General features: G+C 38.6%; 1 protein-coding gene across 11 annotated transcripts in view; it reads left to right on the forward strand.

Moving 5' to 3' along the window:
* Positions 1-14,364, forward strand: part of WDR47 (WD repeat domain 47) — a 35,892-nt gene extending 21,528 nt beyond the window's left edge. For 6 of the 11 annotated variants that reach the window (XM_036343209.1, XM_036343210.1, XM_036343217.1 and 3 more), the window contains 8 exons: positions 1,064-1,324; positions 4,039-4,114; positions 5,834-5,991; positions 6,571-6,740; positions 7,503-7,679; positions 8,514-8,645; positions 11,246-11,464; positions 13,022-14,364. In XM_036343209.1, coding sequence (XP_036199102.1) covers positions 1,064-1,324; positions 4,039-4,114; positions 5,834-5,991; positions 6,571-6,740; positions 7,503-7,679; positions 8,514-8,645; positions 11,246-11,464; positions 13,022-13,164 — 1,336 coding nt within the window. In that variant the 3' untranslated portion in view covers positions 13,165-14,364. Of the gene's footprint in view, positions 1-1,063; positions 1,325-4,038; positions 4,115-5,833; positions 5,992-6,570; positions 6,741-7,502; positions 7,680-8,513; positions 8,646-8,912; positions 9,094-11,245; positions 11,465-13,021 lie in introns of those variants that run through there. The other 5 variants (XM_036343211.1, XM_036343212.1, XM_036343214.1 and 2 more) reach the window with 4 other exon arrangements.
* Positions 14,365-16,027: the final 1,663 nt, after the last annotated feature.

Here is a 16,027-nt window from a genome sequence, read left to right on the forward strand (position 1 = left end):
CAGCACACGGAGCCACATGGCCAAGCTGTTCTCTCCACTTTCAGAGCCTCAAAATGATGTTGGCATTGCCAGCTCTTTATACTTAGCACTTCCTACATTTGTTTGACCCCAGACTCTTTTTTTAATGGGGCGCATTTCATAGGACTAGTTTCACAGAATATTTGGGAAATGCTGCCTACTTAAATTTTTTAACTGATAAATATTTAGTAATGGCTACCAGTTCCTATATTATTAAACTGCTCTTTTAAAGTCTTGTTAAAGCCTTACACATACACGCACACACACGCACAGTAATGTTAGAAAATACAGTGAATCACCCCTTGTGCAGGCCTCTCTCATAGTGAAACTAGGCTGGAGAAAAGGGTGCTGGGCCAGTTGTGGGTCTAAATCTTAAGAAAGCCTGGCAGCTCCCTTTTTGTGCCCTCACGGTCTCTGAGTCCAACATAAGGAGTCAGGTTTTCCTAATGTAGAGACTTGGGATGCAATAAAAACCCTGAGGCTGACTTGTTTTGCCCCCTGGTACCTGGATCAAAGTCTAGCAAATAGACTTTGTAGAATGAATGAGTGTGTGACAAATAGCGTTGGCACTTGACTTTGTCCCATCATGGCCTGCTCTAGTCATTTATTTCCTAGTTGACCTGAGATTACTAGACAGATGAAATGAAATGGTTTGTTGTGTTTTATTGGTGATAAATTTTAGAAGTGGTGATATTTTTATTGACTTCTTTGTGAAATTTAGTTTAAAATTGAGAATTAAACCAAAGTTATAACAGAGAAGAAACAGATTTTTTTTCCTGTTTTTATGGCAAAAGGTGCTTTTAAGAAGTCAGTGATACCCATCACGCCTATCTCCTTTAAAGTGACGTACTGTAGAAAAGTGTGGGTCTTCTTTCAGTATCTTGGTTATGTCTTCAGCTGAAGATGATAACTTTTTGGTACTAAACTTGCCAGAGGTTATTTATTATATGTGCATGTTTTATTTACCTTCTCAAACTTTTCATCTTCTATGTTAGGAATGTTATTTAGTTTATATTTTAATATACTTACTTTTTTTATCTTATAGGTCCATTCAAAAGCTTGGTGAATTAAATATTGGAATGGATAGCCTTGGTAATGAGGTGTCCACACTCAACCAGCAATGTAATGGGAGCAAAGGCAGTGGATCTAATAATTCTTCTATCATTAGTTTTTCTACACCACCCCAAGATTCTAGCCAGAGATTGACACACGATGCTTCAAATATTTACACGAGCACTCCTCGTAATCCGGGATCCACAAATCACATACCTTTTCCTGAGGAATCCTCTTCTTGTGGAAACCAAGTGTAAGTGCTTTACTTTGTAAAATCTGGAAATATTAATTTCTATTAATGGAAGTATAGAAATTCAAACTTCTTTTTGAAGCCTTACAATAACAGTTTTTGGAGCTCATTTACTTAGTGCCAAATTTTTTTCTAATCTGCCTTCATTTATATATTCTCTTCTACTAAATGTCTCTTAAGAGACTATATTCCCCTGTTTTTCTTTTATTTCTTTCTTATCACACCAGGACAGTTCTATATTTTTGTAAGCCATCTTACTCAGAGATGATAGTTTTAGCCTTTATCTTCTCCCTGATATTTCTTTTCTTTCTTTCTTTTATTTATTTATTTTTGCCATTGGTATCTTTCAACAAATAATCTGATTCACAGACCTCAAAGGCACAAAGGTGTTTTATAACTTGGTGGAATGATTGTCCGAGATGGTCTTGTAGCTCTGGCCCCTTCACAGCTGAAGACTTCTTGCATATCTGTGTTTTCACTAGTCAGGGAGAGTCTTTTGTCTTGTTGTCATAAGTAAACAAGTTTTAATTTATGCATTGGGAAAAGTTAAGGAAACTTTTCTTCATTTATTCTTAACATTAAACACTTTAGAGTGGTTCATTTGAAAATGCATAACTTGCTTTTGCATTTGGATGTTTATATATTTAGTATAAAAAACTGGTTTTATACTAGAGCATAAGTTTATCGAATGTATGCTTCTTTATTATAGTTCCTGTTATACTTGTGTATCCCCAAAAGTAGAACTCAAATTTTAAAATTTAATTTTTATCAAAGTAATATACATACATGGTTTAAAAAGACAAATAGCACATTTCATATAATATAAAAGAAAATCCCATTTACTCATCTTTGTCCATGATTTCTATTTCCGGTAGGCTGCCCATTTTCAACCCAGGCAGCGGTTTCTTTTGCTGTATATCAAAATTTCTGAATAACATGCTTCTGTGATATTTTTATTATCCACCGATTTCCTGCCAATTAGATTTAGCTACTATACTCCTCACTCACAACACATTCATTTTGTCTGCTTCTTTCCAATATATATCCATTTTTGTTTAAATTGGTATTCAGCGTTAACGTGGTAAATGTTATTTACAATTGGGTCATGTAGTATAATGGATTACATTTCCTTTTCATACTACTCTTTGTTTTCCATGGGACAGTAAGTGCCTCGTTTTTGGTGTGCATGTGTATGTGTGCACGTGCTAGTTTTCTTAGTACCTGTCATTAACCCATCTGCAGATGCTTTGACAGGACTGTAAAATTATAAAACCTCTCTTACCACAGTGAAAACGATCAGGTACTTCCTCCTTCTCATTTCCCCCCTTTGAGACATCCCTCTAGGATCACTGCTGCTTGATTTTATGTTCCTTGTTTCTAGGCCATTGTATTCAGTCCTAGAGAATCCTGGGACTTCCCTTCATTATCCTCCTGGGAATTTCCTTTGCCTCTTCTTTCTATTGGATCCCCATTTTCAGGATCTCATGTAGTTTCATGAAAAGAGTTTCATCAGAAGTGAAGTTTTTAAGACCTGGAATGTGAACATAGTTCACATTTGATTTGTTAGCATAGCTGAGTATAGAATTCTAGGATGGAAATCATTCCTCAGAGTTTCAAAGGCATTGCTACATTTCTGTGTTCTTGTCAAGAAGTCTGATGCCATTTTGACCTGATCCTTGGTATGAGGCCTGCTGATTTTTCCACCCTGGATTTTTTTTTTTTTTCCTGCTACCATATTTTTATTTTCTAAGCTCTTTCTTATTCTCTAATTTTTCTTAAATTGTTTTTTAGATCTTTTCCTTGTTTCCTGGATTCTTATTTACTCTTTTTTTAAAAAATATATATTTTATTGATTTTTTTACAGAGAGGAAGGGAGAGGGATAGAGAGCTAGAAACATCGATGAGAGAAAAACATCAATCAGCTGCCTCCTGCACACCCCCCACTGGGGATGTGCCCGCAACCAAGGTACATGCCCTTGACTGGAATCGAACCTGGGACCCTTCAGTTTGCAGGCCACCACTCTATCCACTGAGCCAAACCAGTTAGGGCCTTATTTACTCTTATATCTCCAAGGATTTTAATTATAGCTTTGAAGCATTTGTTTCCTGAATTGCCTCTTTTCTTATACATTCCTTTTTCTGTTTGTTTTAGTCTCTGGATTTTATGTAGGAGGCTTTTTTTTTCAAGTGTTTGGGAAACCTTGACTATCTGTAAAAAGTGAGGCATTAAAAAATGCTGATTGGGAGGAAGATCTACATATATGAATGGATCTGTCTACCTGTTGACCTCACAAGGAAATGATTGAGTGGAAACATTGTTTTATCGTGGGAACCTCAATTGTCAGTTTCTGTTAGTCATTCCTCTTGGGCCAGATAATTTTCATAAAGAGCAATTTAAGTTCCTGCCTGGGGTAGGATTTAATCATAGCAACCAGGATTCTGGAACTAATCAGGGGGAAGGTCCTTGACATTTCACAATAAAATTTGTGAACTTTGACTTAATCCCCTTTCCAAAATGGCTCTCACTCCCTCCTTACGACTATGCTTGCTGTTAGTGAGTCCAGAGCCACTTAATAAATAGCTCCTGAGAGTAACTTTGGGGACAGTGAGGTTCATTTGCCAAAAAAATAAATATTAGAGATCGAATGGACAGATATTTAGTTAAGTTTCTGTTTTGATGTTCAGAGTAAACTTTATTTGAATTTCTACTCACACAGCTCATCAGAACATTTGGTCATCAAGCCTCCTCCTGGAGATTCTTCAGGGAATCTGTCAAGATCAAGAGGGGAAGAGGTAAGACTTAGGGGAAGGAGGTTTCATTGTTTTTATATATACTTGCAAAGTTTGGTAAGGAATTCTCAATTCAAAGAATGGACCATTATTAGAAATAATTATTATTGCTAATGCTAGGATTTATCTCAAGGTAGTTGAGCTTCCACTGGGCTAAGTGAAAAGGTTGCCTCAGAAAGCACATTTGAGAGTATTTATATTAGTGGCCAATAGTGAGCTGTGCACTACTCTCTGAACCCTATGGTTAATTTATTTAGATACTATTTATGTTGCCCTGGGGCTTCTCATCAATGCATGTTTTTTGCTTTGGAACCAGACATCCTTCCCTAACCAGTATACAGCTTCACTCTATCTTGTTTTCTATAGTTCACATTTTAACCCCATAGACAAAATCATGATTTCAGGTGCTAATGGGACCAAACAGCTAACAAAAATGAATAAAATCGGTTGTTTTTGTGACAAGCACATAGGAATATTTGTCCCTTGCACAAAGATTTATGCTTGCCTAGTGTTTTCTGTCCTTTTGGTTTTCAAGAAAAGCTAGAAATGTAGATTTTCAGTTGAACTCTATTTTCAAAATGGCAACAAATCTAAAAAGTTTAAAACACACTAGAAAAGAGAAAATAAAATTTATGGCTCTGCCATTTCTGCTATAAGCAAATAGTAGTAATTATATTAATGTACATAGGCCATTTAATCAGTCATTCCCCTCCCTTTTTGTCTTATATGCCCATGCTATTCGTTTGGCAAACAGTCACATTTCTTGTATATGGATTAATAGAAATTGTAGCATTTTTAGTCAAATAAATTCATGACTAATATAAGGATTCATTCAATTACATAAGACAAGCATGTGACATATCAGGCTTAGCCTCTATTATTGCATGAATACATAAAAGTTTGGGTAGAGAGTGGCATAGTCTCTCATTGATACAGTCACTGTGGGTCCCAGAGCTTGATGCAACAGAGCTGAAGTGATTTGCCTTTGTGTGTGTACTTGGTATTCATACTTCACAAAGACAGGATTAGGCTGGATTTGTTGACCACACTCAGCCTCTAAGTCCCTGTTCCAGGTCCGGTCATCACTGGTCAGGGTAGCAGGGTGCTTCAAATGCCACCAATAGCTGGAGTTCACAAAGCCTGTATGCAGAACTGCTTCAACTTGCTTCCTTAGAACAGGCTGTGGGCAGATAGGCTGACAGTTTGAAATAAAAACGAGGCTCAAATAAAATGTTCTGATTAAAATCATTTTTGTAATTTTAAGAAAGTTTTTTTTACAATTTCAGTTTGAAATATTAATGTATTCATTGCTGGAGGTAATGGCAAACTTATTTTGTTTTTTACCCTAGGTGCATTTAAGAATAGTTCTTTATATTCTGCTTTTAAAAACACAAATAGTGTTCTGTTATTTTGTATGTGTGCTATATTTTTTCCTTGACAGTTAAAGGCAACTTAATATGGGAATATTTATTGTTATATTTTGTCATAGTAAGTGAAGAAAAACTTGAATTTCTATAAACTATCTGAGCTTAGTTTAGCAATGAGTAGCAAAAAATGGAAAAATTGGGGTTAATTGGATTTGCCATTTAAAAGAATGCATGATTGTAGATATTGAACATAAAGTGAACAATATAGTTGAAATGAATTGAAACTGGGATAAAGACGAATTCTTTCAAACTCATTTTTTTCATAGGATGACTTTCTTTTTCATTCTTTCCATAGGACGACAAATCAAAAAAGCAGTTTGTTTGCATTAATACCCTGGAGGACACACAGGCTGTTAGAGCAGTGGCTTTCCACCCAGGTGGTGGTCTGTATGCTGTTGGTTCAAATTCAAAAACTCTGCGAGTATGTGCCTATCCAGAGGTCATTGACCCGAGGTACGGACAGACGGCTGGCTGTACTGCCAGTCTTGGTTCAATTTTTATTTTAGCTACATTGATCCCTTTTGCAGAATTGTCATTCCGTAGTGTTTAATTTTTATTTCCTTTCCTTTTATTAAGTTTTAATTTTTATTTTCTTTTTAAAAAAATATACTTTTATTGATTTCAAAGAGGAAGGGAGACGTAGCGAGAGATAGAAATATCAGTGATGAGAGAGAATCATTGGTCAGCTGCCTCCTGCACGCCCCCTACTGGAGATCGAGCTGCTACCCGGGCATGTGCTCTTGACTGGAATCCAGCCCAGAATCCTTCCGTCTGCAGATTGACGCTCTATCCACTGTTTTCTATGTGATCTGAAATAAGAGTTTACAGTAGTATAATAATGGTTTATAATTTTACTTTTGAATTTTAAATATGCTTTAACTTTATTTCTTCTAAGACTTTGAAAATTGTTATTAACGTGTTGTTAGATACTTTTTGTGCTCCCTCCCTCAAGAACAACAGTAATATAGAACTTCATACTCATGAATTTTAGCAAGCAAGAAATTGAAATATCTTTCTTAAATTTTTTTTTAGTGCACATGACATCCCTAAGCAGCCAGTGGTACGTTTTAAAAGGAATAAACATCATAAAGGATCCATTTACTGTGTGGCCTGGAGTCCTTGTGGACAGTTATTAGCAACAGGATCAAACGACAAATACGTCAAAGTGTTGCCCTTCAATGCAGAGACTTGTAATGCAACAGGTAGGGCCCAAGTATGGGAGCAGTAGCTCTCCAGTGTATTTTTATCTTTTGCCCATGTTGTAGCTCTCCTGTATCTCTCTACTGTCTCTAATAAAATCTAAGAATATAGCCTTATGATTTTTTTTACATTCTAATTGCTTGGCTGCATTCATCTGGAATTATTTTTTTTAGTAAGTTCTTACAGGTGGCCAGGTGATGTCTAATCCCTAGAAAATTATTGTTATCAGAAAAGTAACTTTTAAATCACTACCAGAATTGTATTAATGTACATTTTCCAGAGAGCATCTGTCTTCTCTTTCATTTTCTTTGGAATAAAAATTAAGACGGTAACTCTCCATATAGCTGTTTTATTTTATTAAAATTTTTAAAAAATATATTTTTATTGATTTCAGAGATGAAGGGGGAGGGAGAGTGAGATAGAAACATCAGTGATGAGAGAGAATCATTGATCAGCTGCCTTCAGCACCACGGATTGAGCCGGCAACCTGGCCATGTGCCTTGAACCGGAAATTTAACCAGTAACTTTTCGGTGCTCAGGACATGCGCAAACCACTAGGCAACTCCAGCCAGGGCTGAACCAATATTTGGATTTCTTGAAGTTCTTTGCTCAGTAAAGTGAAATTGATTATAATATCAATCCCTAAGTGCAAATATAAACCATACCGCTCTGCCCTTATTCTTGGTCAGTCCGAAGGCAGTTTAGTAATCTCAAATTGTCACAGTAAGTTGAGCAGCATCTTTTTGTTTTAATTCTTATTGCTGTTTCAGGACCAGATCTGGAATTTAGTATGCATGATGGGACAATTAGAGACTTGGCATTTATGGAAGGCCCGGAAAGTGGCGGAGCTATTTTGATAAGTGCTGGAGCAGGGGATTGTAACATTTACACAACCGATTGTCAAAGAGGACAGGGCCTGCATGCTCTGAGCGGACATACCGGTATGTGATATCCGTCTCAGACGCTCCTTTTCTTTTGTTCAACCCATGTTTCCCCACTTCCCCCTGCATTTCATTAATGGGGATATTTCATCAGAACAGATTTCTCCAAGACAGGACATTTTCCTTTCAAAAAGTTCAATTGTGCACATAGTAATGATAGCTGATAGTTCCCTGGGTGTTAAATTCTTTACTTGTACACATAATTCCTTCATTTAACCTTCACAACAATCTTATGAGGCAGGAAGTTTTATCTCTGCCTTAGACATGAAAAGGCAAATGACTGGCCCAATCTTACAGCTAAATGTGCGGAACTGAAATAGGACGCCGGGTCTGTCTCTTCCAGAGCTGGTTAGATCTAACCCCACAATCCTGTACTTCCTCTGGAAAACTTGCCGTAATTTCAAATACAAATACATATATTTTCTAAAAAGAGAGAGAAGAAGGGAGAGAGAGAGAGAAATATTGACTTGTCCCACTTATGTATTCATTGGTTGATCCTGCACGTGTCCTGCCAAGGACTGAACCCACAGCCTTGGTGCAGCAGGACGATGCTCTCACCAACTGCGCAAGCTGCCTGGCCAGGCCCAGATGAAAATATTTTTGTAGTACTGATTATGATATCCTAAGATAGTGAATAACCAAGAAGGATTAAGCTTATTCAATATGGTTTTGATGTGCATTTTACTGAGTTTTAATATATATGGAAACTCTCTACCACATTGTATATTTGATTAAGCAGACCATCACGTGCCCAGTAATAAGGAGTACTTAGCTCTGAATGTGTTATAGAAAAGTACTGTTCCACAGTATAACTGAGTATATGATCTTTCATAGGACATATTTTAGCACTTTACACCTGGAGTGGCTGGATGATTGCATCTGGTTCCCAAGATAAGACTGTTAGATTCTGGGATCTTCGAGTACCAAGCTGTGTTCGTGTTGTTGGCACAACATTACACGGAACTGGTAGGTTTTTCTGGAATTTATATGAATTTCTATGAGACAGAAACTATACATTGCACTTGTGTACTTTCTCTCCTCTGCAATATGTATGTTAAAAAAGGAATAGGAACAAATGAAGACTTTCAAAAAAATATATCCTGTTTTCTATGTGGTCTGAAATAAGAGTTTAGATTAGTGTAATAATGGTTTATAATTTTACTTTTGGATTTTAAGTATGCTTTAACTTTATTTCTTCTAAGACTTTGAAAACCATTACTCACATGTTGTCAGATACTTTTTTTGCTCCCTCCCTCAAGAGCAACGGATAAACCACCATCCTCAACTTCTCTGCTGCAAGAGCTGCCTTACTCTGCTCTGCATTTGCACGTGTGCCCCTCCAGCCTGGTCCACACGGCAGCCAGAGCACATCACACCTTCCTCACAGCACTTCACGGCCCCTCATCGCTCTCAGGTTACCGTGCCTGCGAGACCCTGCTGGCCCAGCACCGTGGGCCCTTCTAGTTTTAGCTCCATCACGCGCACCTTTCCTTTCGGTGCCTGACTGTGCCACTACTCCTTCCTGCAGGGAATTCACCTGCTGTTTCCTGGGCCTGACATGTTCTTCCACGTGTCTTCTCACCGTCAGAGCCTTCTCCTCTGTAGGTCTTAGCTTCAGTGACACCTTGCCAGAGAGGCCTTCTTGGGACTTCATCGTTATTTTCTATCACTGATCTCCATTGATTCCCTTCACAGCTCTTAACACTATTTAAAATTACATATTTGTTTATTGCTAGTCTCCTCCAATAGATTTTAAGTTTCACAGCGGCAACAATTATATCTGTTGTAGTTCCCTGAGTAGATTTAGCACCTACCCGAATACATGGTCCAAAGGAGTAGTGATGTAATTACTCTGTTGAATAAATGAGCCTGGATTCTTTTGGCAGCATAAAAACTAAACTCATTGTGTTTCCCCTGCAAATCAGCTCTTGTTCCCATTTTCCCTGTTTTTGGATATTACTTCCCTTATTTCCTCATGCAACTAGATTGGATCTAGGACTCATTTTCACTCCTTTTTTTTTCCCCCATCCAGTCAGTTAATTGCCAAGTCTGTGGATTCTTTATTCATATATTTTCCGAAGTCTGTCTTTCCTCATGCAGGCCCTTATTCACCTGTTACTCTATTATATCTTGTCTTCCAGTGCCCTCCCTTCTACAGCCTGTCTGTTTTAATTTGATGCACATTCACATAGGTTACTCTTCCCAAAGTCCTGCTTTCTTTCCTTAGAGACCTGCATGACGACTCACTGTGCACAGGAACAGTTCACACCCTGAGCTTTGACGTTTGCGATGCTCGATGGTCTGTACTAACCTGCCTGTTATGTCTCAGCTTCAAGCTCCTTTTATGTTAACTTGTTAAGCCAAGTCACTTAGGCCCAAATGAGCTTCCTACCCTTAATCATGTTTGTACTTTCTCTATAAAGCTTTTCTTATTAATTCTTCATGGCCATAATAGCTCTCTTCACTTCGCTATCAAAATTTCAAACAATGACCCTAGATGGTTTGGCTCAGTGAATACAGCATCAGCCCTAGGACTGAAAGGTTACGGGTTCGATTCCAGTCAAGGGCACATATCTTGGTTGTGGAAGGCAACCAATTGATGTGTCTCTCACATCGATGCTTCTTTCTCTCTGTCTCTCTCCCTCTCCCTTCCACTTTCTCTAAAAATCAATGGAAAAATTTCCTTGGGTGAGGATTAACAAAACAGAAATTTTAAGCAATGGATATTTTTAATTGCATGTGTATAATCCATTTAAGCACACATTCTCTCCCCCATCTCTCTCTCCTTCTCTCCCTCTCTCCCTCCCTCCCTGCCTGCCTCTCTCTGTCTCTCTTATACCGTTTATTATTCTTCAAGATCTAACTTATATGCCTTTTTCTGTGAAGCCTTTTCAGGCCACTTTGGTCTAGAGCAGTGTTCTTCAACCTTAATTTCCCCTGCTAAGGAGAAAAACTAAATTAATATTCTTCCTAACAAGAGAAATTAAATGCTAAGGAATGGGGTTCCATTGGGTGGGGCTGAGCTTTGAAGGCTATAAGCCATTGCTGATGCTTCGTGCTTTTTCATCCTGAGAATCATTCTGCACCCCCTTGGAGCATTGTTGCCCATTGGAGATGCCTGGTCTAGAGCTAGGCTCCTGCCTGTTGGCCGTTAGTCATGTGTTGCTTAGAGACATTTTCTCACTGTGCCCTAAAACGTATTTTGTTATTTAATTTCTTGTTCTTCCACCTAGACTGTAAGCTGGGACGGGACTATTTCTGGACACTTTCCCAGCATTAGGAAAAGTGGCTCACCTACTGCACTGTAGGCAGTGCTGTCCCAGGGGCTCTCCCAGATGACAAGAGGATGGACTGTCTCATTGCTCACAGAATCTGGCTTCATACCTTGCCCCTAAAAAGGACACAGTTGTTTATTGTCTGACTGTTAATTTGTATTTTTCAATAACTGAGCAGTGTGGCAAGCTGCATTACATTTTTAGTGTGTGGCTCAGTGAACATAATTAGTTGTTGGAGTTTAGCTCTATTGATTTTTCCACACTGAACCTTCCATTCCTCCCGTCATCCAGGCAGTGCAGTGGCATCTGTAGCTGTAGATCCCAGTGGCCGTCTCTTAGCCACAGGACAAGAAGATTCTAGCTGCATGTTGTACGACATCAGAGGAGGAAGGATGGTACAAAGTTATCACCCTCATTCCAGCGATGTGCGCTCTGTTCGATTCTCTCCCGGAGCTCACTACTTGCTAACAGGATCCTACGATATGAAAATCAAGGTGACAGACCTACAAGGTGATGCAGATGGACCGTTTTCCTTTCTATAGTCTCTCCTGTTCTATTTGGGATCTCTCTTTTGTTAATCTGGTGGGATTGACCCAAAAACATTTTCAGATTTTAGTTTTATAGTATTTACTGAGCAAATTACTGGTATTGTATTGAGATGAATTATAGCGAATTATTAAATTTATGTACTCTTTGTTCTATTTTTAAAAACTTAGTGTGTAATCTGTGTAATTATGTCTTCAGAATGTAGTTTTATTGTTAAACATTTATTAAGCAAATCTGTGTACCAACTAGGGACAGAGAGGTGAGTAAGACATGTAACTTCCTTTTGATGGCGCTCACATTTTAGACATCAGTAAAAAGTAACTCAAATGATGTAATTTGGGGTATTGGTGAGTGCTATTAAAACATTAGCCAGGGAGAAGAGAGACTGGGGTGTAGGGAGCGTTAGTTTTGGTGGGATGGAGTGGGTCTCCCCAGGGAAGTGCCATTTGTGGAGAGACCTGAATGATGAGAAGGAACAAGCCATGCCAGGGCCCGAGGGAAGACCACAGCGAGTGCCGCTTGTGGAGGCAGGACGAGTTTGGCATGTCCGTGACACTGCAAGAAGCCATTGTGGCTGGGGAACCAAGGGGGAGAGGGGGGAAGACATAAGGTGGGTTTTATAGGCATTTTTAAAAAAACATAATGGAATCCTGTGGAAGACTTAAAACGGCGAGTGATATGATCTAAATTACATTTTTAAAAGATAATTTTGAGTCCTGTAGGAAGAAGGATCATAAGTATAAATATCAGTGAGGAGCCTATTGGAACCATTCAGGTGAGATATGATGGTGGCTTGGACTAGGGTGGTAGAGTCGGAGGTGGCAAGAAGTGACAATTTGGGATATACTTTAATTTATTTGGATTAAGTTTGCAAAGTGAGGGGAAAAGGAATCGGTGCTGATCCCTAAGTTTTTGGCATGAGCAACAAGATGGTGCCATTAATTGAGGTGGGGGTCAAGACATGTAAGGCAGGAACAGGTTTAGGCAAGAAAATAAAGAGTTTGCTTTAAACAGGTTAAGTTTAAGATGACTGTCAGGCAACAGAGTGAAATGTTGAATAGCTATTTGGATACTAGTCTGGAGCTCAGGTGAGAAGTCAAGGTTAGAGATGAAATATATGTGACTCATATTAATGGTCATGGTACCAGGACACTAGATGAAATTTCCTAGGAAGTGAGGGATAAAGGGAACAAGAAACCTGAAGGCTGACACCTGAGATTTACCAAACTTTAAATGAGGAAGAGAAGGGAAGCAGAGAGGAGACCGAGATGTGGTAGCACCATCAGGAGGAAGTGACCTTGAGTTTCCAGGAGCCAGTGGCAGCTGTGTGCATGTTACCAAATACAACTAACAATGACATGCCCAGTAATCTAGCTCTGTTTAAGTTTTTCAATATATTGTATTAATAATATACTGTCATTTTATACTGTCATTAGTCCTAAAGTAACAGGAAGTCTGTGAAATCTAAACATAGACTTATTTTATATTGTAAGTCAGTATCTCTTCTCTTTTTTAATGTAGGAGACCTCACTAAACAGCTTCCCATCATGGTGGTGGGGGAGCACAAGGATAAGGTGATTCAGTGCAGATGGCACACCCAGGACCTGTCCTTCCTGTCATCCTCCGCAGACAGAACTGTCACCCTCTGGACTTACCGTGGATAGAGCATGCCCAGTGCCTGTCTGGGCCGTGAAAGCGCGGGGACTGAAGACTACTGATGGTGACAATTCCAGATTTGAAGAACGTAGACTGACCAGGAAAGTGGCTTAGCATGAGGAGGCCCTTTGACCTTGTACCCCTTTGGTAGGAGCTGTGGGCGTGTATTCTGCAGTGCTTTCGGTCTTCCACGTGAGCTCGTGCTGCTGTGACCTGCTGTGTGTCGTCTTGTTGCCAAAGTCTGCGGAAGAGCTCTGTGTTGTCAGTGTGCACTCCGGTCAAGGTGGACGATGTGTTTACGGCTTAGTATTAAAGCAGTCCTTGGTCTTTGCCGAAATAACAGTTTTATATACACACGAGATGGAACTGCACTTCAAGCTTATTATTACATGTAATGCAACCAAGTTCTACACAGATAACATAGGTGTTCAGAAGGTATTTTGTTTTTCTCACAATCCCATGATAATTGTATCACTTGCCAGCTAGAGGTCAGAATTTTATGTCTCTTGAAAGTTACATGGTTGTTTTCACTGAGGATCATTCTTGAATTTAAAGATGGAGGGAAACTGCTTCTTAGATCATTATGTGGTAGAGGCCTTTTCTTTTTTCTTAATCCAGGGATATAACTACTATTTTGTCACCTTATTTTGTTTCATGCTTAAAAGGTAAATGTGTTTGCTTCAGAAACTTGTTAATTTCAACTTTTTGAATGCAACAAGATACCTCCCTTCCAAACTGTACTGTAGGGCAGAGCAGCAGCGGGTGTGATGCAACTCTTGACGGTGCAGTCAATTTACTGGCCAGCATTTTCCTCTAAAAAATGAAAACTTTGCCATAGACTATAGCATGGCTTGAAATGCTATGTCTGCATGATAACTGAAAGATGGAAATTTTAAACTTTGCACTCCAAAAGCTTATTTGGGTTTTTTTCTTGCACTGTTTTGTGTAATGCAGAATAATGATTTTATTTCTACGGCAATGTAGATCCTAACACGTATCTTTATTTTCATATTGTACAGCAATTTTACTTTAAATTATTAAATAGGCTATTTTATTTATTTTAAATGCAGTTGAGTTGGTTCTAATGATTGAACTGTCTGTGCACTGTATGTAGCAAGCATTTTTAAACTATTGTATACAAGTGGAAAGGGTATTAGAAGTGTAACTGTGCTATTATTTCAATAAAGACCTCTTGACACCTAAAACTATTCCTGCTTCTCAGTGTCTGTGGCTTTCAATTTAGAGGGTTATTTTCTCCAGTTTACTTGGAGGTAGTGTGTTCCAAGGGATGAGCAATCAATTTCTTAAGTTTCTAAAGTTCTTTCACTAATTTACTTTTTAACCATTCATGACTGCTAAGTTTTGTGTCTTCTACCTCTTTAATTCAAGATCTAGAGGACTTCCTATCTTGAATATATTCTGAAAGTTGGTTAATACAAACCTGGCAAATGGGTAAATTCTAAGACTACAAATGAAGTGAGTGCTCTTAGAAAGAAATAAAATCTAATTAGTTTGTGGATATTCAGTACATATACAGTTTTGCTAATTCTTAGGCATGCAGAAGGGAACTCCACTAAAATAGGCTACAGTCTTTTCTTTAGTTTACTTTCTTGCTTAATTTTACACATTTTAGATATACCAGGTCATTAGTGTTAAATTGTAAACTAGGAAAAATAGCAGGGTTGGGTTTTTTTTAGCAGTTTTTTTTTTTTTTTTTAATACAGACCAGCTCAACTTCATGGTAAAAATGTTCATAAAATTTTGGATCCCACATTCATCATTATCAAGGATTAGGCTTTAAGATCCTTCCATATGTGGGCTATGGAACCCATTTTTCAGTGTAGTAGATAATGAGCACTGGAAGTTGCCTTACTGCAATAACATTTGGTTACATATGTCCTTCCCGTGCCTCACACTGTCTCCTGCACGGAGGCGAATAGACTTGGTTCATGTGAAAGAGAAAATAAGGGAACTGAAGTATCTACATTCTCTGGACCCTTCTTAGTGAGGAGTGCAGAAATTAACTCCTTGGTAAAAGCTTCAGAGGTCTGATTCAAATTTTATGTTTTAAATGTTTAACTATTTTTAATTGTAATGAGCTAAAGGCTGCAATCAACAGTGAAAAGGCAACGCATGAAATTGGAGAGAATATTTGCAAATCATCTATCTGATAAAGGGTTAATATTCAGGATAAAGAATTCCTATACCTCAATAACAATCCCCTTTCCCCAAACAACCTGATTAAAAATGGGCAAAGGGCCCAGCTGGTGTGGCTCAGGGGTTGAGCGTTGACCCATGAACCAAGAGGTCCCCAGTTCCATTCTCGGTCAGGGCACATGCTTGGGTTGCAGGCTCCATCGCCTGTAGTGTGGAGGGGGAGGGTGCAAGAGACGATGGATCCGATCGATTATTTTCTCTCAGAGATGTTTCTATCTCTCTATCCCTCTCCTTCCCCCCCCCCCGTCTTTTTTAAATTTATTTTTCTTCCCCTCTCAAATTAATAAGAACACTTAAAAAGAAAAGAATGTTCTTTAAAAAATGGACAAAGGACTTGAATAGACATTTCTCTAAAGAAGACAAATGGCTAATAATAAGCTCATGAAAGGATGCTCAATGCCACTAATCATTAGGGAAATGCAAATGAAATAATGAGACACCATCTCCCATCCTTTAGGATGGCCACTATAAAAAGTGTTGGCAAGGATGTGGGGCAGTTGGAACTCTTGTGCACTATTGGTGAGAATGTGAAATGCTGCAGCCACTGGGGAAGACAGTATGGTGGTTCCTCAAAATATTAAAAATAGAACTACAGCCGGAACCGGTTTGGCTCAGTGGATGGAGCGTCGGCCTGCGGACTGAAGGTCCCAGGTT

This window comes from Myotis myotis, unplaced genomic scaffold (assembly GCF_014108235.1).
Source record: "Myotis myotis isolate mMyoMyo1 unplaced genomic scaffold, mMyoMyo1.p scaffold_m19_p_18, whole genome shotgun sequence".
NCBI classification, from domain to species: Eukaryota; Metazoa; Chordata; class Mammalia; order Chiroptera; family Vespertilionidae; genus Myotis; species Myotis myotis.